Raw genomic sequence first — 22,701 nt, 5'->3', positions numbered from 1 at the left:
AACTTCCTCCCAGAAAGCAGATCTTATAGCCCAACAAATACCTTTACATTATTAGCAAGAGCGAGACAGTCAGCACCATCATATGCTTCTGACCTGTGCACTTACTTATGCTGTGTATATAATGTAGGTTGTAAAGAGATCAATGAGAGATAAGTACTTTTTTTTCTTGAAAGGAAGTTCTCTCCAGGATGAGAGAAGGGTGAATGGCTGCTGCATTAGGGAACTTCATTCCCAGTTTCATAAACAGTTTTTAGATTGTTAAGGTTGTTATACCTTTGTGAATTTCACATGAGCAAAATATGTCCAGCCCATTTCTTCTGCAAGTCCAGTACCTCTAGTTAACTTTTAAGATTACACTGTGGGATTTTAAAGTTAACACAATTTAAGAATTTTCTATGTTAAGAACTTTTGTAGAGTTCTTAAAGTCAGTGCCAAATAAAAACACTAGGGAGATTCAATTTGTATAAAATATTTATTTGAATTCAGCTGATAGATACAACATTGCACGTCATGTTTTTCCTAGAAATGTTTAATGAAATTGTCAAACTGCAGTTAAAATTGCAAGTAGAAATAATGCTATGACCAAAAATGATAACATGGTTGTGGGGAAAAGATCAATTCACCTTTCCAAAAAGGCCTTTCAACATTAGTCTTGCATGTTGCCTTTGTGAAAGGTTTCTGGGAAAACGGCAACAGTGATTCACTGATCCAATATGATTTTTGTTTTTCTCAAATATAGGTTGGGAAAACATAATACACCCAGTGAAACTGCTTGTTTCCATTCACCCAAAGTTGTCACATAAATATCCTACAGAGGCAAAGCCTACTAAATAAAAGCATGTAAATAAAAAAACTCAGTTTAAAATATAAAAACACGCAACACATCTAACTGTTCTTATCTTCTCAAAACTGTCCCATCCCATTTTGAAAGACTGCAAAGACTTGAGTTATGAAAACCTAGACTCGAAAAACACCAGTCAAAAGTTGCTGCCTTTTCAATTCTAGATTGTGAGTTGTGGTTTGAAAGTATAAATTACAGCAGGCTGTATTACTGAGAGAACAGGATTAAATTAATTGTGGCACACCCTTATGTAAAAAAAACTGTTATATATTAAAAAGACAACAGTGCATTTTCAGTAGTGTGCTAGAAAGGAACCCTATGTTTTTACTACATCCAGAAGACAATCAAAACTATTGTTGCGTATTGACAGTACTGTGAAAATATATTATAGCTTATATATATATTTATAGCTCTCAACAATGTGTAACCTTACAAAGTGTGCATACTTGCTCTGTTTGCCAAGCTCAACAATCCTCTTTTTTATTTCAGTTTGAGTCCAAAATGAAATTCCAAACTTTGACTCCAGAGGACACTCTTTTCTCAAGTTTAGAATTCTGGTGTGCATCAGGTGTCTCTTTTCTTCCAAAACTATCCAAAAGCTGTTCTTAATACACTGAGAGCCTTTATTATTGTTTTTGCATTACTACACAAACACCTTTAAAGTGCTTTTCCCAATATTAATGACAAAAATGAAACTATCTTCAAAATAATAAAACAACAGCAAAAAAATAAATAAATAAAATACTAAATTTATTTTACCATTGCTTTCCTTTATTACATTGACTCTGTCAGCAGGCCTTTAAATAATTTAAATACATCCATTCTTAGTAAAGTCCATACAAAAATGGATGTCCGATAAGGTTTAAAATCCTTCAGTTTTGTAAAACATTATTTGTTCATGGATTATATAAAGATAATGTCTAAATAACACCAAAAGTGCAATCTGCATAGGAAAACCATTCAGAACCGGACACACAGTAGAAGTGAACTCTTAGTTAGCATTGCTAAAACAAATTATTATTAGTAGGATATAGTACCATAGCACACTTTTCTTAAATTATATAAAGTCCTGAAATTTTGAGATGAGGCAATACCTTCAAAAAAATTTAAGATGGTGAATTGGAGCTCACTGAACCTTTCCCATATGTGCATAAATACTGTACCTAGACAGACACAATAACACTTCTATAGAGTTACTTTGCTTTGGATCACTTTGCTTTCAGATTTTGTTGGAAAAAGTAATTGTCTAAAATGTTAACATGTGAGTGTGTCTGCATATGTAAGTATGCACTTATATATGTACAGGGTAGTAATCTGAGTGTCACATGCACTAGCCAGACATTGTTCTAAAAGGTCACTGAAAGCGATTAAAATTTATTCCTTTTCTCATTAATTTTATTAGTCACTTAAACATAGTTGTCATATAGCTTCTTCTGAGATCTGATTAAATTTTTATATAAAATAAAACCTTAACTCTTATTCATTAAATTTAACTGTGATATATCTGAACATCGTTGAATGAGGGAAAATGCATGTATGAGAGTATGTAGCTCAAAGATACAAGTTTATCCTAATGGTTTTATTTTTTATAATTATCAATATACTAATGATTGGAGATGCTAATTGTCCTTTCCTAACACATTGGGAAAAACAAGGATTAAACCCCCGATCCATCTGATTAAACAGACAATTCATTGAATGCACAGCAGGAAGTCGAAGACAGTCTTTGCCTTTTGCCACGTTAGAAGACTAGTGTTTGTCCAGTCACTAAACCGCACTATAGTCATCAGGCTTTCGCAGTCTCCTCACAACTGCTTCTATTGTCTTCGGAGAAGGTTATCATCGAGTGGCCAACCGGGCCTCTCTCACCATCTCTCCCAGTGCCTGACTGTGATCAGAGGAACTTGCAGAATCTTCTCGACTTGAACAATGGAGCACATTCATTGCGATTCATTTTGGCATAACCCAGTCAGCATTACCAATGAGAAATTCCAATGCAAAGTGTAACGTGGGGTAGAGTGCTGCTACATATGGCAGTCGATTTGAAAACCAAATGTTTTTTTTTTTTTCCCCCCACCAGTATTGTAATGCTTGCATAAACATTCAACAAGCATAAATTGGTTAAATAAAGAAAAATCAAATTTATAATCAACTATCTTTGTTGTCCATCAGACAAAGTTGTAGCAGTTGTTTTAATGCCTTTTCATTTCTTTATTTTAATCGGTTTTTATTTCCAGTGTAATCGTGAACGCAGGTGATCAGAAACAGCAGAAATTTGTAGGCAATGGTATAGAGGATATACTATCCTGTATCAGTTTCTTATAGGTTCAAATGTTTTGTCATTACTGGAAAAATCGTTGTACATTAGCACTCAAGCTTCGAATACACTTAAATTTTTTTGCCTTTATTTTCAGCACAAAATGCATTCAGTGTCTCTGCAGTTGTTTCCAAATCTGGATTCTGACATTGCCTTTTCCAAAAATACTTCTCCCACAGATCCTGTGCAAAGTTTTCATTGCAAAAAAAAAAAAAAAAAAAAAAAAAAAAAAAAAAAAAAAGTCTAGTTGTCAGATTGTATTTACTAAATACAAATCAAGTTACTTCATTAAATGTACAATTAAATCACAACAAAGATGATAAAAATCCACAAACATTTATTCATCAGTATCAAAACAATTTCAAATATATTAATTTAGTAAATAAATATCACATTTCCTGAAAGTCACTCCCAGTGGAACTGCTTCTGGGAGGCTTTGTTGCAGACACGAGGTATTTCATATTTGTTTATAACACCACCTTTCAATAATTAAAGTCATAAGTTAGAAAAATTCTGAAAGGCAAGGCATGACCCTTGGATGGGACACCATTAACTTTGTCATTCAAGGATAAAGAAGGCAGAGCTTGTCTAGTCACAGATGATGCATACATTCATCGTTCACAAACAAAACAGAAATCCCACGTAGGATACCATTCACTCAGATTAGCACTTTTCAATCCTAGCAACCTCTTGTCCTTTCAGACCATTTGTTTTATAATAAACGAAAAAGACAAGGGTATGAACAAATAAATAGCTTTTCCTGAGTAATATGCAAGAGCTGGTGCCCACTCCTGTGCCAACAAAAACAAGAGGTAAATTGGTTGTAACTCTTGTATTCTAGAAAGCGCAGGAGGCAGACAGGCAGGAGCCTTATGTTACTTTAACTAACAAAACCAAAACAACAACTCAACTGATACTCAGGCCTTTCAGCAACATGATCAGCTCCTGCCTTTTTTTTTTATTATTTTTTTTTAAAGGCAACAACCAAAAAGAATTCAGAGGGCTCAGGCTAGACTGGTCACCTATACCCATCCAGAATGTAGTGCAAATACTGTTGCAGCACAACCAAGGTTTAATAGGCCTCGGCAATACAAAATCCAGTGGAGGGGGGGGGGGGGGGGGGGGTCATCTCTTTCAAAAGTCCCTTGAGTCAGCAAGTAGGTGAGGGGGTGAGGGGACTGTGTAGGAAAGAAAGTGGACTGGCAGTGGTATGAACAGGGATGGGGAAGTTGAACACCGTCACACTCTTCCTTAGTGCTGGGCTCCCAGCCTCTGAGGAGCATGTGGCAGAGGCCAGCACCTGTGACTCAAATTGCAGCAGCTGCCCCATAAAGCTGAAGTTGGGAGAGATGATGCTGCGTCGCTGCTTGACAAATTCAAAGGCCTCATCCAGCCGAACCTGGTTGGTGCGCATCAGGTAGGCCAGGCATATGGTAGCGGACCGCGAGATGCCAGCCAGGCAGTGGACAAAGACGCGTCCACCTTTGTTCCGCACAGAGTCTGCATGGAAGGAGGAGCAACACATCAGTTTAACCAATCCAAAGGGCTACATTAACATGAGGCATATTTTTAGGACAGCTCCTTTGAATTGCAAAAGTCATATACAATCACTCATGTGAGGGTGATGGGGTACCAATCCCTCAGTGGGAGTTCTGAACACCACCCTCAACACACCCCACCCTCAGCTATGAGCACTGAAGGCCAGCAGAGAGCCAGAAAGGAGGGAGAGGGGGGAGGAATCTTTTTGTTTCTGTAGGACAAAGACAGACTTGCAAAGAGAGCCAGTTGCTCCTCTAAAAGCTGATCAGGTCATGGCTCACTGCTTTAAATGAAGAGCCACCTCTAAACTGCATGAGTAGGGATGATGTAAGCCATTGTAGAAGTCATGTTACTCCATCCAGCTGGAAAAAGTGTAGCGGGAACTTTTTAAAAATTAAATTCATGCCCATCTTTGGAGGGGAGAGGCATGTTTGTTTGCAAAATATCCCCTATAAAAGAATTTGTAAGAGCTTTCACAATGGTGAAAGAAATTCTTACCGATAAATTCAATGGCCTCGTTGAACCAGGAGCTGATGTCAGCTTTATGGTTGTCTTCAACGGGAATACTTTTGTATTGAAAATGGTCCTCAAAATGGTTTGGACAGTTGGAAGAAACGTTAATGAGAGCTGTGATTCCCAACATGTCCAGCATGTCTTTTCTAGAGGCATGGTAGGCACTACCAAGATAAAGAAACGGTAAGATTTCCACCGGGCCACCCTGAAAAGTGCAGTAAAGAATTAGCGCCGTGAGCATACATCGAATTAAAGAACAAAACCGACAGTCACCCGAGATGTTTTCTCGGGTAAAGTCATTCGTAAGCAATGGTCGCTCTTACCTGATCGTACAGAGGTGTCGCGCATGTGTTGCAAGATTCAACACTTTCAGGTTGGCAGCTGGCACTCAGCGGCAAGCTCAGAGCCTGTGGATTTGCTGGTTTGGTACACATTTCGGGAAACAACGAGTAAAACGTGTCGAATCCACCTAGAATTAAACAAAGACGTCGCTTAATTTTTAAATATCAACTATGATTCTCTTGACACGAAGTGTAGCTTGAGATCAGATAATTGGACAACAGTTGAAGTAAACATCTCGGCAATCCTAAGTGCGGCTAACATGCAAGGACTGAGAACCAGTGGCAGACAGAGCTACAAAATACGAATACCACGAGTAGATACCTCACTCTTGATAACACACACCTTTTAGGAAGAAAATGGTAGCGCCACAAGGATTACGATACAGAGCAGTCACAGCAAGCATCAGAGTCCCATCTTTTTTAACTTGGCCTATATCTGCGCTCTGATCATCGAGGAACACCACGGTCTGGTATTCACCAGAAAGAAGTCTGTTCCTAGTGTCCTCATTGGGCACTATGTGCTCCAACCCCAGTGCACCTCGTGCGCGCCGGCGAACTATTGTGCTGAAACGCACGTTCGTTGATCCAGGGATATGACATGAGTTAAAGGAGAAAAATGACCGACAGTCCAAGACAAGGCAATCGTGGTCGTCGCCCTCCAAAAGAACCCGAAAGGAGGTGGAATCGATACTCGGGACTTCCATTATGACCATAGTCGAAGAACACGCAGAAACCGACAGATCTAAATACATAAAGCGATGTACAAAATTTCTCAGGTTTTCTTTGCAATGAGTCCGTGTTAGCGAGCCAGAAAGTTGCTTTCGTAAAAAGAAGGTTAACGTACTTCCTTCCCGTTTGTAGCGCTGTTCAGTGCTTTAGCCGGGTCTTTTATACTATCTTCTTGCTCGGTCCGCCTATTTCGGCAAACTGCCCGCGTGAATTTGCACGTACGTCATATGCATGTGAGCCAGGCCAACCAAATACTGTTACGAAAGCCGGACAAAACAAGCAGAATAGACTTTGATTAAACCAATTAAAACAATATTAAACCCAGACCGGTATCATTGTGCTAATGGTAGACAAATAAATTCCAGTTTTTAATTGAATTAAACTTATCATTGGCTGATATTGGATTAAATAAATAAAGATCATGATGATGATGATGATGATGATGATATCCACCTCTTTTGAAAAGAAGAGAGACCTTTTTTGTTTCTCTTTGGATACCAATGGCCCATCAGTTCATAAATATAATAAATGATGTTATTGTAAGTAAAGATTTTATGCACTTCCTTGAGTTCTAACAAACAATAAGCTAATTAGTAAATATCTGTCACTGCACTCATAAAAGTTTATACTTTGTTTTTATTGTACAAGTCTATGCAGTGTGCATTGCGCCGAGAGCAAATGCTAACCATAAAAGTTAATCACTGTATAGAAACTGGAGGACTGGTAAATTTCCATCATCTGAAAACACTACACAGTATGCAAGAAGTCAGTGTATGAAATGCATATTTGTTTGTTTACATGATGTGTTTAGGACATGTCTAACTCTAAACATGCTGACATTAAAGAACAAACTTTAATAAGAGGGATCTTACACCAGTTGAAAGTTTAGCCAATTTGTTGCCCACTGTTTTTTCATTTTACTAATTAGATAATTTGTTTCCTAAAATAATGCTGTCAAGTTTGTTCAACTGCTTTGTTGTGTTACCTGTCACAGCCCTATTCATAACAATACCTGCCATATTTCCATGAATATGGTTAGAATGTGTGGTTTTCCACTGACCGTGCTTGCATCTTTTTCTGGGTTACACCATGAGCAAACATTTAGTTACTGTTTTGTATCTGATAAATTAAATGATTACATCTAGAAGTATTATGAATTGCAAATATGGAAGTAATAAATCCAATATAGATATGGCATTCTTAGAACTTTGTCATGATGCGCATTACTTACAAAGCATGCCTGGTGGTGTTTTGCTAAATAATAAGCATACATAAATAGGCTCTTTTTTAATTTTTAATTTTTAATGTGTACATTTTCCTAAAATATGTATAATATTTCCTGTTTCATACAGGCATAGTGTTTACCGAAATGAAAGTAGGCCAGCACGAAGTAAAGTGCCTGACGTCAGAACAGCATTTCTGACACCTGAGTCAGGACTGTGCTGAGCCTTGCGTGGCCAAAACAGAGGAAGCAACACAAAGCAACAGATGGGGAAAACTTGGTGTCACTATAAAATGAAGCAACATCTGCCCATGGAGTTGGATTTCACTGTCCAAACCCATTGAGTAAATCCAGGAAAGCAAGCTGTGGGAAGGGAATGTTACAAGTGAAGTAAATGTGTGTATCTGAAAACATAATGTACTCTACCCACACTTCCTATAAACAGCGGTTTTGTGTGGGTGATAACTTACTATGGATAACATAGTATAGATCTATAGTAGATCTATATATTTTTCCAAAGTAACTTTATTTTTCATTGTAAACGTATGCTCATCATTCTAAATTTAAATAATTTTTATTAATACATTTGTGTAAATCAGCCCAAAAGTAATTTTAATTATATTTCTTGTAAGAGAGAAGTAAGAAGTTTGATACAATAACATGAACGGTTCAAGGACCTAGAAAACAATAATATCCTTTGCATTACTATTCACTTCTAATAATAAGATAAATCTATACATAAGTGAATAATTTGTATGGCAATAATCTCAGGTTTCACACCACTTTTGTTTGTTTTTATCATGATTTTTGTTCTCAATATGAAAGAGAACTGAAATTTGTGTCAATACACTTCCTGGATATAATGTTAGAGTATGGCTATACCCCTCTTGTCACTGGTCATTTATTGAGAAATGTGTGTCTAAATAACCACTGGCAGTTCTTGGAAACTACATGGTATGCCATATTTCATTTTCCATTATTGACATGTCTGACTGCAATACCTTCTTTCAAAGTTCTGTTTTCTCCATTTGAGCCAGTTCAAATGTCTAATTTGCACAATGGCATATGACATCAACTTAAGCAATGGTGTCCACATTATGTTTTATTTGTAAATGTTGGACACTTGTATTACAGGAGGGCTTATGTATCAATGTTGTCCACCATACTTTTATTAACGGTATGGAAAATAATATCCACATAGTATAATCTTAGATCTTGTGAGTGCATTTGGAAATACGCAAAGTACAATTGTATCAACCTTTTCAGTATCAAGGTTCAGCAGTTTCATTTCAAACTGTTTTAAAGTGATCAAAGAGAAACAAAGCCTGCTAGGTCTATGAATGCTGTGGTGCAGTAGGTTTCAGGAGAAATAATATTGCTCTGGACATTGTTTGATAACTGTGACTTAAATGAGGTACAAAGAAGCTTTACAAATGTCTGGGTCCAGATCCATAATAATGAAGCCAGTGGCAAATGTGGCAAGGGAAAAGGCCAAGGGAGTAATTAAGGAAGAAACCTTGAAAGAACCAAGACTAAAGAAAGAACCCATTATCCATGGGACATATATATATATATATATATATATAGACTTTAACACTTTTATCATTCTTTATAATTGCAGAATTTTACTACAAATTGTATTACTAACCTTATACAACTCTAAGCAATAGATGATGTCCGTAGTTTGCTGTAGGCCTAAAAGTCATAGTATTCTTGTATGTCTAAAAGAAATAAAAGGATACGTATAGAAAAATCAGCGGTCCCCAAGTAGCTAGTAAACTCTGGTTTAGCATTAATCATAGACTACATAAAATGAAACTTTTAAACACATGGGAAAAAAACATACAGGAAAAAGAAAATGGATCAAAAATATTTTTAACTTCTTAGATTCGGCCACACTGCCGTATGAGAAGAAGCCCCTTATTAAATAACAGAGGAATCAGCCTTTCATATAGCGGAAGTAGAATCATCCACCATGAGATATTCAAACCAATAGAATTTTGCAAAGCGTCCATAGCAGACGTCACCCTGGCAGAGACTCCCGGTAGGCTCCAAGCACAAGATTGAAGTGGTATTCTGTTGGTCCCGGTTAATGTTTTGCTGATATAAAAGTGTAAACACCATGACTTTCGATGTACGGAGGTGAGTAAAAATATAGAGGATGCTAGCTATCTTGTTGAGTGTGTTTGTTTTCTGTGGTGTATAACTCAAGCATGGCTTCCGATATCTATTTTATGCTATAAGAGCCACTAGCTAGCGGTGTGGCAAAAATATCGCTTCGGATAATGAAGCAATTTAAAAGACCGATTTTTCATCTGCATGCTTAAACTGAATCCCTTCTTTTATGGGGTCCAGCCTTCTCAGTAATTAACGCTTCACTGAAATTCTCAAGAGACAGAGCCAAATTGAGCTGCTACAATGCTAATTTGCCTAGGTTCATCCATTTATATGGATTAACATGGACTGTGTAGATAACAATATTTGTATGTCCTTTCATTCGGCGTCTTCTCAAATAGACTTCTGCATTAGGGTACATTGGATACATTGCATGTAATCACGATGCATAACTGTAACCTATAGCTATTTGTGTAATATAATGTGCAACTATAATATACAATATTATATACAAATAATAATCTAATAATTAGAAATAATGGCGAAAAACAGAAATCCGTATCACAGACGCTTTTAAAAATCAATCTAGAGAAGATCTGGCTACTGAGCAAAAATCAGTTGAATTCAATTTATTGATTAGTAGTTATGCAGAAAACAAAGAACTTGCATTGTTAAGACCTCCATAGGCTGCCACCTTACATATTTATGTTGATATACTGCTGTAATCCTGTCTTATATTTCTACAGTCAATATGTAATATACAGAATGCAGAAAAGTTTTCAGAGTGCATGGTGGAAAAAATTATAGACCTAACCAAACTATTTTTTCTTTTCTTTTTTTAAAAATGTATTTTTTCAAAATTTATATTGATGATATGATAATTATTCACATAGGATATATTAGATTTGATGGTAATACAATAATGGGCAACAAATAGGAATCGAAATTTGTATCTTACTCAAAATTATAAAGTGACATAAATGCATACTATATTTCTCTCCCTGTATCTGTGGGAAATATGTTTCCAAGGACGACCCCCCCCCCCACCCCACAATCTTTTAAAAATTAGTTGTAATAAAAAAATGTGAATGTTCTCACTTGCTCTCGCACACACCCTCTCTCTCGCTCTCTTAAATCTTTATATTTGTTGTATTCTACTATGTACAGCTGTATGAGCTATATCATGTCACTTAAAACAGTGGGCACTTTGACTTATGAACTGTTTACTGTATTTCTGGAATGTTTTCTGTAAATCAAAGATAAGGGATACTCTGTTTTTCTTGTAGACTATTCTATTTTTAATTTTAAAGCACCAATTAAATGTTCTGAAAGTATAAGCAATAGTTATTTAGTCTGCAGAATAATGAGTTAATGTCCAACCTGTATTCATTTTTGTCTTTTAAAAAGATGGTGTCATGTTGGTAATCAATAGTCACACTAACTTTCCAACTTGTGTGTGTGTGTTTGTGTGTGTGTGGTTGTGTATATTTTTATTGCACTTAGCATTGTCTAAGAGAGTGTCTGTATTTTGTACTTTTTTGTACTTCTATGCATCAGCATTGATCCATGTATTTCTACAGTTTTCTAGATCATTGGCGTATTGGTCTCTAACCTACTGTACTGGCTAGGATGTATTCTATGAGTAAATGACAAAGTACTTTTGTGAATTGCTCTGGATAAGAGTGTCTGCTAAATTCCATAAATGTAGAGTTTCTTGAATATTTTTTGGGAGTAAAGAATAAGACATGACATACATTAACTAACAGCAACAGTTACTGTATTTACCTACACCCTCCTTCATATTTGCTCATCAAGATGTTTTCTGTTTCCAAAAGAAATTCTGACAACGTTAATAGCATCCTTTTATTGCCGTGTAAGTGGCTCACTAACAGCTTATTTAAAATTAAAACTCTCCATGGACTTTTCAGATTGCCTTATAATTGAAACTCGGGTCATTAGTTTCTTGCCCAAAATACTTGAGAATAATTTGGAATATACATTTCTTGTAATAAATCAGGAAATAAAAACCCTTCTTTAACAGAGTCAAAGGCAAATATGCAACATATGCTCATAATGGTACACAGTGTACTTCAATATAACCCCAGGAAGTCTTCTTGTGCTTATTTTTGCTAATTGCCCATGGTTTTGTTACAGCATCAAGAAATGACCTAAAGCATGACTCATAATGTCAAGGGTATTACGATGTGGAGTGAAAAATGACTACTATTACTACTTCTGAGGGTGAAAAAGGTGAAATGAAAGTAAATAGTTACTTTTGAGAATAGGCAGTTGGATGGGGTCTGTAAAATACATTGTACACTTGTCTCTTTTGAATGTAATAAAAAGACTAAGTGTTAGACTCCCTAACACTTAGTGCAAACACTCTAATCACTGAGCAAACAGAGTCATGTGTTCTATTTTCTTAGACAGGAAAAATTCAGAGAAATATGTCAATTTGAATAGCTACAAATCGGAGGGTTATAGGCTCTATTTAAACATTCATGACTTAACGATGCTTGCATCATTGATGTGGTGGCTTAGTTTAATAGAAGGGATCCAGGAAAGGAAGTGTAATCTGTAGACTGTACTTGTTGTCTTGAAGTCGGGATGCACAAGACATTGTTTGTTAAATACTGTATGAGTCTTTGTCAGTACTGATTTCACAGAAAGCTACAATATGCAAATAAGCCTTTTAACCTGTGTTTCTTGATATGCTGTGAACATCCAACATCTGCCACTACCAGATGAATGTTCTGTGAGTCCTTTAATAAATCAAAGCATTACACAATCGATCAAACTAAAACCTTTGGTAAACTAGTCTATGACAGTCTTTAATCCTGTACCCCCCCCCCCCAGGCCTTCACTTAGCTAACTAACAAACCCAGGAATCTGGGCTTGGCTTGTGTAGACAAGACATGGGATTCCTAGTGTGTTCAGAGACAGAGAGAGTTCACAATAATAACCTCCCTAGGTGGAACTACCAATGAAACCTCGGGCAAGCCAAGGTTTTTTTTTTTGTTTGTTTTTTTGCCAGTTTCCTCTGGCTTGCTCATTAGGGATCTGGACCCAAACATTTGTATAGCTGCTTGTGTTATAAAAGGCACTATATAAATACATTTGACTTTGACTTTAAGCTTACACATATTTTAATAATGCAATGGTAATAAATACTGGTCAGGGTACAAAGAAAAATTGGAAATTTTATACAACAGGAAGTTGCCCCCAGCTCAGCCCTGCTTGTAATGCGTCAGCCTTGATTTTCATGGGTAGTGCTCAGTGGAAGAAATGTTCCCAGATGTTTGTGTTTTTACAGGGCTGATGACGAGAATGTGGGCTGGGCCATGGCTGGGACTCTGATGCCGAAAAAGGCCTGCAGGCTCCACAGGCAGAGAAGTTTGGCTGCGGAGTAGCGCAGCTCAAGAGAGCGCCTAAAAAAGGCAATGCCCGAGCTTTCTCTTCAGTGGAAGATTATATTATCCACACATTGAGAGTGAAAGCCAGACTAATTATATTTTTAAATGCCATTTTGACTGAGATAAAGGGCGAAAACAAGAACTATGTGGAGTATTAGCTGATAAACATCTTCAAGAATGAAATGATAATTGCAAAATCAGGCTGAATCTTGTCTGCTTTGTTCCATGCAGTCATTCTAATTTTGAAATAATGCATTCATATATAATGTTGACATTGTTCTTGACCATGTGTGAGTATGAGTGCTTTTGCTTTTTCCCTACAATAGCTTATTTGATGTAGACCTTTTAGAAAATGTTCAAAACTTTATCATCTGTTTTAGAGTATAATGTCCTTTTTTCTTTCTTTTTAACCAATATCAGAGGGAGCTCATTGTGTACTGAGACATTCAAGGGATAAGTATAAACATTCCTAAGGAATATGACCTTGGTTTAGAGATTGTGATAACACTTATATCACAGATAACATTTATTTCAAGAATGTTTTTGAGTTGGTTTAGTAGCAGTGCTTGTCAGAGAGCTGTACACTTGCCAGTAATACCACTCATGAACCCTAATTTAACTGCAGCTTGATGTACAAGTGAAAATGTACTTACAAATGTAAGTATAAATAAAAATTATATAAAGCCATGTACTGACAGCTAGCATCTGATCTCAACATGTAATTTAGGCTACAAATGATACACATTCTAAGACCAGTGTAATGTTAATATAAGATTATTAATAAAAAGAGAAACAAAAACCTAAAAAGTTTTAAAAACTTTCAAAGTAGTATCATGCAGATTTATTATTTAACTACATTAAACCTTGTGTTGTTTAGCTTGGTGATGCAAGGTTTGTAATTTGAGCATCTGCTCTAATTTTTTTTTCTGTTCACAAAATTGCTTTGTGAAATGTGCAGGGCAGTTGCAATTAAAAAGTTTACTTTGCAAAGGGGCAGGGCACATGGAGTGGTTTAGTTTCTTTTAGTTAAGAAAGGGAAATCCATTTGTTGTTGACAGCCTTCCCTATGACCTTTGTCACACTGTTATGAGAACTGGATGGGGGAAGGGTTAAACCTTGTGTAGAGGTTGCAAGATGGGTCTAGAGTGTGGAGGAAGTGGTGTAGTGCCGCAGCTGAGCTTCTCATAGTCCACAGTCATAGTTAACATTCCTGAGCACTACTGTCATAGCTCTTGACATACTGGGAACAGAGTGTACCTTTGCACTTACTTGCTGTGTTTACTTTTTCTCTCCTTGTGCTTCCGCTGACTGTTCTTTCCTCTTTCTCACCGCTTCTCCTTGCTCTTCCTTTTAGGTTTGATATCTACAGGAAGGTACCTAAAGATCTCACCCAGCCCACATATACTGGAGCCTTCAGTGAGTAATGTTTGATCCATGTTCCTGCCAGTATGTCCAGACTCTGCCTTTACAATTGGTGTCTGGCTTTTTTGCCTTTTTTCTTGTATGTTATCATTTACTTTTTCATCTGTTCCAGTAGTATGTGATTTTCAAGTTTCAAGTTCAAGTTTCAAGTTTGGTTTATTCGTCACATACATAGTCATACACAGTATAACCCGCAGATTTTCACCCCAGATTGATCATTAGCTGCTTGATCATTAGCTGCTTGTACTAAACTACATGTAACTATTTCTCAGATTCTCAGCTGCATCCACCCTGTATGCTCATGGTTTCAACTCTCATGAGGTGGCAGGTCTTGAATTGTGCTAGCTTTAAATAATCACAGGCCCTGCACTTTGGCTTGTGAGGGTGGAGATTCATTGTGGCATTCCACAGTGGTATGACTACACTGTGGTTATCCACAGTGGATTCCCATAGCCTGTTCTATTAATGGAGTGCTTTCAGGTGGATTAGCCTTTAGTCATATGAACTGAAATTGGTTAAGTCATACAACCTAACCCACCCCAGGTCTAAATCTTTAACTCCTAACCGGTTTTAGAGCCTGGAAGCATTATGTACTTATAATTTGGTTAAGATGACTTGAAAGGTTTGATTTTGCTAGGAAAGTTCAAGTAGCTTCCTAAAGTAATTAATTTTCATCCTTAATTTATCAGATTGGATAATGGATCACACTATGTATTTATCCAGTTACCAACTTTTATTACCAGTTTTTCCCTCTCTAAATGAAGGTCTAAATGATGTATCCTGTGTTGAACCTAAATTGGTGGCATATGTGACATAGCGACACTCCCTGTTGTTTGTGCTGTAGCTAAACATTAACTTGTGTAAACTGGAAGAAACCACACACTAGGGCGTAATGTTGTTGCCATAGTCATGTGATCATGAGTCAATGGAGACCGTCTCCATGTAAACATGCTTTACTATATCTGCTTGCTCAAGTGTTTTTTTCCCCTTAGTCATTTGGTCACATGACAGCTTACATGTTCAAGGGCCATGACGGGCCAACCATTCAATTTTAGACTTGTGGCATGATGTAATCCAACAGTGTTTCTGGATCTTTTGAATAAACAACATGTACATGTCAAATCAATGGCCTGATATATATTCATAAGTAATTCCAAGAACAATAGGCAGGGTGAGAAAAAGGCACCTCTGAGCGAAAGGCAAAAAAAGAAAGCTGCTAGAATAAAGTCAGAGCATTATAGGAAGGTCAGATCTGCATGCGAGATGACCTGAGGTAACGTTACATCTGGTGAAAAGTAGAAATACACAAATAGTTATATGCAACTTAAATAGTTATATGCAACTAGTTATATGCACATAAAGTGCAGCTTTAAAAAATAAAATAATTAAGTTGGTTATTTTGGGCTACTCTTTTCTGTGTTTACTGTATTTATAGCTCATTATCATGGTGTTATGACTGTTGTGCTTGGGTGTGCTCCTGAACTTTGGCTTTCCCTTTCCCTGCAGTCTCGATCTGCTGCTGTGTTTTCATGCTCTTCCTCTTTCTCTCTGAGCTGACAGGATTCATAGCCACAGAAATGTATGTATTGCTGCTATTTTCTTCTAACTTACATTGTGACACATAATATGAAGCATTTAGGACAACTACTACTTATGACTCATCCGGGTTGCAGTAGCAATGGCTTGATATACATATATATGGATACTGTTTGTAACCACTATAGGTAAAGACTTTAATGCAAGCAGAAAATTATATAGAAGTAGAGGTTTTTTGTGTTAAACAGTAAATGTAATGCTGTGAAATAGAGTAGTCCTTGTGGAAAAATGCATGGACATGGTATATGGTTGCTACTCCAGTGTTTATGACCTTTATGACAAGCCAAGCTGAGCTTCACACAGGATGTCATCTGCTGGCCTCTTGTATCAGCTTTCTTTTCATTCGTTTAGTAGAGGAGAGGTGACAGAGGAAGTGACCACGTTGCCACTGATGTAGTTTGTCCTCATCTGTCATTTAGCAGTTTTGTCTCAGGCAAAATTTTTTGAAAACAGTTCCTTCTGTCAATGAGAAGAACACCTTTTTCTAACTTTTTCAAATTATATCCAGAACAGATTTTATGGTAGGCATCATTAATGCCACAATGCTCTTTTAAACTTATGTATTGCATAATCTCCCTTGTACATTGTGATCTTAATAAATGAAATCAACTTTTACTGAAAGAGTGTGAAGTTGCGTAATTGCTAATAAACTAAAGATGTACCCAATGTGTGACATATGTATCCATTTTTTTACAGAGTGAATGAACTGTATGTGGATGACCCAGATAAAGACAGTGGAGGGAAGATTGATGTGAGTTTAAACGTCAGTTTGCCAAACTTACATTGTGATTGTGAGTATTTACATAAAATACATTAATACTCTTGCTTTCTCTAATTTTATAAGAGAACCTTTATTTCACATCCAACATTGTATATGATATGCCGTATCAGCTGCTTTTTAATCAGAATTTAACATTTTATTTTATTGGTACAATCCAAGATTTCCAGCACACATGCCTCAATAGTTTTAGTTTATTTGTCCTATTGCAAGAATTTCCTTCAAGGTTTATGCTCATTACATTGGAGCATCTCTGTCCAGAACTTTCACATGTTTATGAAAATACTGCCTTTAGTGTTAAAATGTTGGTGTGGTGTAGGCAATCAGATTTGCATTTATGCTAAAACTAAACTCTTAATTGGCATGTCATCAGTTGCTGACCATACTGTCAGTGGCCAATCTATATGTTAAATTCCTTTTCTTTGAAAACAAAAGATCCTCAAATAGCTGGTGATAATTGCAGCCACTATTCTTTTGAGTCCAAAACCAAAGGATCAAAATTCTTGGACTGTAAATAAAAAAACAAGGTTTCTGGGTCCTGAGTCAAAGCAGAACAACTGATGTTATCCTTGATGTGCCTGTAGAACAGGCTTTCTAAACCCTGCCAGTCTAGAGAATAATTGCGTATTTCTAGCACATTACACAGTATCTAAACTATGACCAGGGACAGATTCAACCAATGAAAAACAGGGCTTGTAAAATAGGAAATCCCTTTATTACTTTTGTGATGAGTTATAAAATCACTTTGCAACCATAACATTATGCTGTAATGGCCAAAGTAAGTTTAAAATATCAAATATGGAAGTATGATTCTCAGATAAAATCTTACTGAATTTTAATGATATATATCCAGGTGCCATTAATGTTGAGGTCTGTATGTAAGGATTTTGTTACAGAGCTGCATGCTATTAGTGATAAGGTGATGATGATGATTATTAAGGTGGGTGGGGGCACAGATTAAATTGGTCTTTATTCTAAATGTTGCATTTTGACGAACAGCACCGAACATCTAATTCGGCTCTATCATAAGGTGCACACATTTCATCTATTGGTAAATTGCTGAATGGAAGAAGTAATTCAAAGGTTTTTTTTCCTCGTGTGTTTGTTAGATTTGGCTGCATAAACGGCAGAAAGAGTTTGGTTTCCAATGTGACATTAATCTTTCAGTAAATACAACAAATGTAGTTTTTAAAAAATCTATCTAATCTGGAATTAAAATATTATTAGATGATAAGTATATTTAGTTTTTGATTTGTCTGGATGCCAAGTGTTCTTCCTGGCTTGAGTGGTCTTGGTGAAACACACATTTATTTATTATATATATTTTTTATTTATGCCACAAGTGTCTGAACTGCAACTCTCACGTTTAGCAGTTGAAACAGGGTATTGGAACTTGATATGTTGAGAGCATATGGTTAACATTTCTCTGTCATACCCCTGTTATCCCCTTAGCTAGGTGGTGTTATTGTATTTCTGCGGAACTTACTAACCAAGACTCAATTTAACTAGTCTGCACCCAGTGTAGCAATACTGGTATTCATCCTCTGGATTACAGTGACAGGGACTTATATCAACAATATGATGGCATCATTTGCTTTGTTTGTTAAAGATCTAATTGTGTTGTAGATATGCCTCCATAGTTGTAATGGTCTGAATGGGTTTGGATTCTTAAGTTATTAACACCTTCTACTTTGGCATCAAATGAACAAATATATGAAAATTTGTGAATATATCATATGATTGTTGGTTGTTGATTGTAACTCGAAAGATTGTCTTATCTTTCACCTTTACTCTCTTTATTCTCACTCTTAAGTGGTGGGGTTGGACATCCAGGATGAGATGGGGCGACATGAAGTGGGCCACATAGATAACTCCATGAAGGTGCCCCTAAACGATGGCTATGGCTGCCGATTCGAGGGCGAATTCACCATTAATAAGGTAAGACACTCGGCCCAACTCTTCAGTGTTTCCCTATGCTGAGGCTTTAGAAGTGACAATTACACAAAAAGGATTTAATGGTTTTCATAAAAGAGGGTAAAATGGCATTTTTGTACCCCAGGACAATAATAACCCATCAAATTGGAAGCATCCTTACAAATCCTTTAAATAACTCCACAAACTGTAGTTCGCAAAGAAATAAGACTGCTTTACATCAAATTGGGAAACAGCACCTTTTTGCCAGTAATCAAACTGTTGAAATTATTAATGAAAATGCATAACGGTCTGACTAATTACTGCTAATGTTCTAAATAGCTTCTTAAAGTCATTGTTTTGATATTTTTCCACAGATGCCATGGTGTTTTATAAAATGGAAAATAGTCGTGTTATTATTGACCATTGAACTTTTCAGAAAGTTAAACATTGACAAAATGCACTGGTCTGATCACATCCTGAAAGCTTTTGGGGAAGAGCTTGTTAAATGACTTAAATCAGCTTGCCTGTATCTATACATTATATATTCCATTTTGTCCAGGTCCCTGGAAACTTCCATGTTTCCACACACAGTGCTACGGCGCAGCCACAGAACCCTGACATGACTCACATCATTCATAAGCTCACCTTTGGGGAAAAGCTTCAGGTCATTCACCTTTACATAATCATTCATCAGATCATAGACTGTGTCAAAAACCATGCCCACCATACCAAGAAGCAAACATATGCTTGAAATTGCAGGTGCAGCACATCCAAGGAGCCTTCAATGCCCTTGTTGGAGCCAACAGACTTGAGTCCAATTGTATGTTACCGTATCTTCATTTTGCATGCACCCTGAGCTTTTTGCCATTTTAGCCAAACATAAATGATGGCACGGAATAACTGACTGTGTTGTCTCTTCCATGGAATATTCATACCACATCTAGATGGGAAATGTGGAAAATGGTTTTAAATGTTTTTTCATATTTTGTAATCTAAAATGCTTCAAAGGCCTAACAATGGAAGCATCACAAATATCTTTTCACACCCATAAGTTTTTTGTTTTTTTTCCCAGTTTAATAAAATATTGGTCCTGGAAATAGTTTTCTAAACATTATTTTAAATGTCACCAACCATAAACACGTAACACTGTTATAGCTAGAGAATGACAATTATAATAATACTGCATGTTTAAGGTTGGTGGCAAATAATACAATTCTTTTTGGAGAACCATCTACAGATAAATGACAAATAAAGGAAGCCTAACAATTTTTGCATTTCCTATTGCAATAAAGCAATAGAATGATGCATTAAGATACACCAGTAGGATCTGTTAGCAGACATATATGAAGCTACACTACATGTGAAGTTGTGACGTCTAGTGGATGCTCATAAGCAGATGTGCTGTCAAAACTGAAGAAGCAGTTCACATTTATTTCCTTTTACACATACAAACTTAGAATAACAACATTCATAGTTATCAGTTAATTTTTCTCACATAGTGAAATATGTAAGTTGTGTTGGCATGATTAGCAGTGGTCCTAGAGTGGCTTTTTCATGCAATAGTCTATTTGTGTCTCTGGTATGCTTGTTTTTTTGCAATTTAATAACTCTACTCCCACATCTTACCCCACACCTCCCCTCAGCTCTGGCCTCCCATGATTATATCCTCAAGATTGTTCCTACAGTATATGAGGATTTGTCAGGAAAGCAGAGATTCTCTTACCAGTACACTGTGGCCAACAAGGTAAGCCATGATGTTTAGCTCCATTTAATCCTGATGTGCCTTATATAAACCAGCTGTAAAATGCAAGTCTATAAACATATGCATGTTTTTTTAACAAGTCTGCTGATTTATGGGCTCCTATAATGACCCGTGGTTACTATAGGCACAACCTGGATTTACAGGTCTCTCTTTATAAAGTAGTGAAACCTGGAAACCTGAGACACATCCATGACTGGGAGAGCATGTGCTACAGCTCACTATAAAACCACATCACTTTTATAATTAAAAAGCAACAGATACAAAGCACTTTTGATCTGAATTATGGTTTGATGGCACCACATTTTGTACCTTACACTCTGAATCTTCTAAATGAATCCAGATTGGTGGTGGACTGTATGGTAACCTGTTATTCTTTCCTGGCAGGAGTATGTAGCGTACAGTCACACAGGACGAATCATCCCAGCTATTTGGTTTCGTTATGATCTAAGTCCTATCACAGTAAAATATACAGAAAGGAGGCAGCCCGTCTATCGTTTTATTACAACAGTGAGTCTTAAGGGCACAAGCACACACTCATTTGTGTGCATGTACAAACACACACACACACACGCAGTGTCATATTACTGGATATGTTATGAGTAACACATTAGTATTGTTGCCTTTTTAGGTCTAACCCATTTAGTTTTTATAGTGGTTGAAAAGTTAGACTTAAGTATATTTTTCTAACCTCTACAGTTCTTTTATGTTACATTTTGCTTCAAGTTCACATTTGGAAAAAATACTAATCTAGCACATTTGTATATAATTAATCTAGATTAACTGTTTTTATTTTTCATTAATATTCAGCCTTTTCTTTGTTGTTAGATCTGTGCCATTATTGGTGGGACGTTCACAGTGGCAGGAATCATTGACTCCTGTATATTTACGGCCTCTGAGGCCTGGAAGAAAATCCAGATAGGCAAGATGTCCTGAGCATCTGACTCATTTACCAGGCATCTTATTTATACCATGATGACTTTCCACTGTGCTCCAGTATGATCCCAGGTTTCCCCTTTAAGAGAGATTTTGTCTGCATTTCATGAGAAATGCACATCTTGCACATCTGTTAAGAAGTTCAGAAGCAAAACATCATTGGAATTAAGAAAAAGCATTTGTAATTTGGCTGAAATGTTTGCATTTTAATTCATCTTAAAAATCCTAAAAAGTCTGCTATAGTGAGTATGAACAAAAGGTCAACAGAAGCACTACTTGCAGGTAATTCCTTCTTTCTAAATAGGTCTTTTAACATTGGTAACTAATAACAAGTATGTTAAAGACACAGATTGTATGTCCCACAGGTCAATTGTACATAAGTTAGGTACATAAAATGGGATGGATAGGAGTGTGATTAACTACACAAAGATAAAAGAGAAGGTGTTATGTTAGTTGCTACTACAGATGATTGTTAATCATATGAATTACCGAATTATTCATTTACTTGGACAGCTGGAATTGTGTGTCTTAGTGTTTTAAAGTTTAACACTTTAAAGTCCGCAAGGGCAAAATTATTCAAGATGATATTGATTTGTTAGGGAGAATGAAACAATTGCTTTTTAGTCATGAATTTACCCTTGGAAATGCTTGTACTTCTTATTATGTTTAAATGAATTTATTCCTGTGTTTTCATAAAGCAAAGGATTTTTTTAATATTTGCTCTGTAAAGGTCATCTTTCTCTGGTTTGATTTGCTTAGCCTCGGCAGCTTTAAGTGTTTGGGTTGAAAGGCTGCACACTCAACCTGTATCAAGAACAAAACGGCTTACACATGTTAGTCATACTAAGGATTTTGGTAAGGCTTGTTAAACAAGAAAAGGAGGTTTCAGAAGGTGGAGTTTCCAAACCTGAATGATGTCGTACAAATACATATGCCATATGTCTCTAATACGGTCAATTAAAAATAACTCCTACCCAGTATTTCATTTCATTAAGTATCTTTTTCAACACATCCAAACTGAAACATTTGAAGAGAGTCTAAAATCAGAGACCCCAACTTAAGAATTAAACAAAAAAAACAAACATTTTATGCAAATAGAAAGGCTTAGCACAGTTTTTATTTTAATTATGTTGATATATGGACTTTTGCTCCATTGTTTTGTTTTCTTTGGTCAGACCAAATCAAACAGCCTACTACAGATGTGCCAATTTGTATTTGCTCAACTTGACCTAATTTCTGTCAGGTCACTGGTGTCCTCTGACCATT

The 22,701-nt window shown here is 36.4% G+C and overlaps 2 protein-coding genes and 1 long non-coding RNA gene across 5 annotated transcripts; 1 reads left to right on the top strand and 2 right to left on the bottom strand.

Annotated features, from left to right (window-relative positions):
• Nucleotides 1-3,363: 3,363 nt before the first annotated feature.
• dusp1 (dual specificity phosphatase 1) lies at nucleotides 3,364-6,425 on the bottom strand. The gene is made up of 4 exons (XM_027008638.3): nucleotides 5,895-6,425; nucleotides 5,534-5,679; nucleotides 5,196-5,415; nucleotides 3,364-4,658 (listed from the first exon to the last, which is right to left on the bottom strand). The coding sequence occupies exons 1-4, from the start codon at nucleotides 6,301-6,303 to the stop codon at nucleotides 4,309-4,311; spliced, it is 1,125 nt and encodes a 374-aa protein (XP_026864439.2). The 5' UTR covers nucleotides 6,304-6,425; the 3' UTR covers nucleotides 3,364-4,308.
• A 1,138-nt stretch (nucleotides 6,426-7,563) lies between these two features.
• On the bottom strand, nucleotides 7,564-9,443 carry LOC145651683 (uncharacterized). The gene is made up of 3 exons (XR_014117510.1): nucleotides 9,349-9,443; nucleotides 9,151-9,223; nucleotides 7,564-7,865 (listed from the first exon to the last, which is right to left on the bottom strand). It is a non-coding gene; the product is annotated as an uncharacterized LOC145651683 (long non-coding RNA).
• Nucleotides 9,444-9,505: 62 nt separating this feature from the next.
• ergic1 (endoplasmic reticulum-golgi intermediate compartment 1) lies at nucleotides 9,506-22,415 on the top strand. Of its 3 annotated transcripts, none has more exons than XM_081698857.1 (11): nucleotides 9,520-9,644; nucleotides 12,931-13,054; nucleotides 14,385-14,446; nucleotides 15,959-16,031; nucleotides 16,745-16,839; nucleotides 18,640-18,764; nucleotides 19,300-19,404; nucleotides 19,500-19,560; nucleotides 20,384-20,484; nucleotides 20,887-21,009; nucleotides 21,328-22,415. In XM_081698857.1, exons 4-11 carry the CDS (start codon nucleotides 15,982-15,984, stop codon nucleotides 21,433-21,435), a joined length of 768 nt encoding a protein of 255 aa, XP_081554983.1. In that variant the 5' UTR covers nucleotides 9,520-9,644; nucleotides 12,931-13,054; nucleotides 14,385-14,446; nucleotides 15,959-15,981; the 3' UTR covers nucleotides 21,436-22,415. The 3 variants fall into 3 exon arrangements, with proteins under 3 accessions (XP_081554981.1, XP_081554983.1, XP_081554982.1); XM_081698856.1 differs by having other exon boundaries at nucleotides 13,451-14,446; XM_081698855.1 differs by lacking the exon at nucleotides 12,931-13,054 and having other exon boundaries at nucleotides 9,506-9,644.
• Nucleotides 22,416-22,701: the final 286 nt, after the last annotated feature.

This window comes from Electrophorus electricus, chromosome 16 (genome assembly GCF_041902795.1).
Source record: "Electrophorus electricus isolate QZ-2024a chromosome 16, ASM4190279v1, whole genome shotgun sequence".
NCBI lineage: Eukaryota > Metazoa > Chordata > Actinopteri > Gymnotiformes > Gymnotidae > Electrophorus > Electrophorus electricus.
This window is presented reverse-complemented; position numbering and strand designations above follow the sequence as displayed.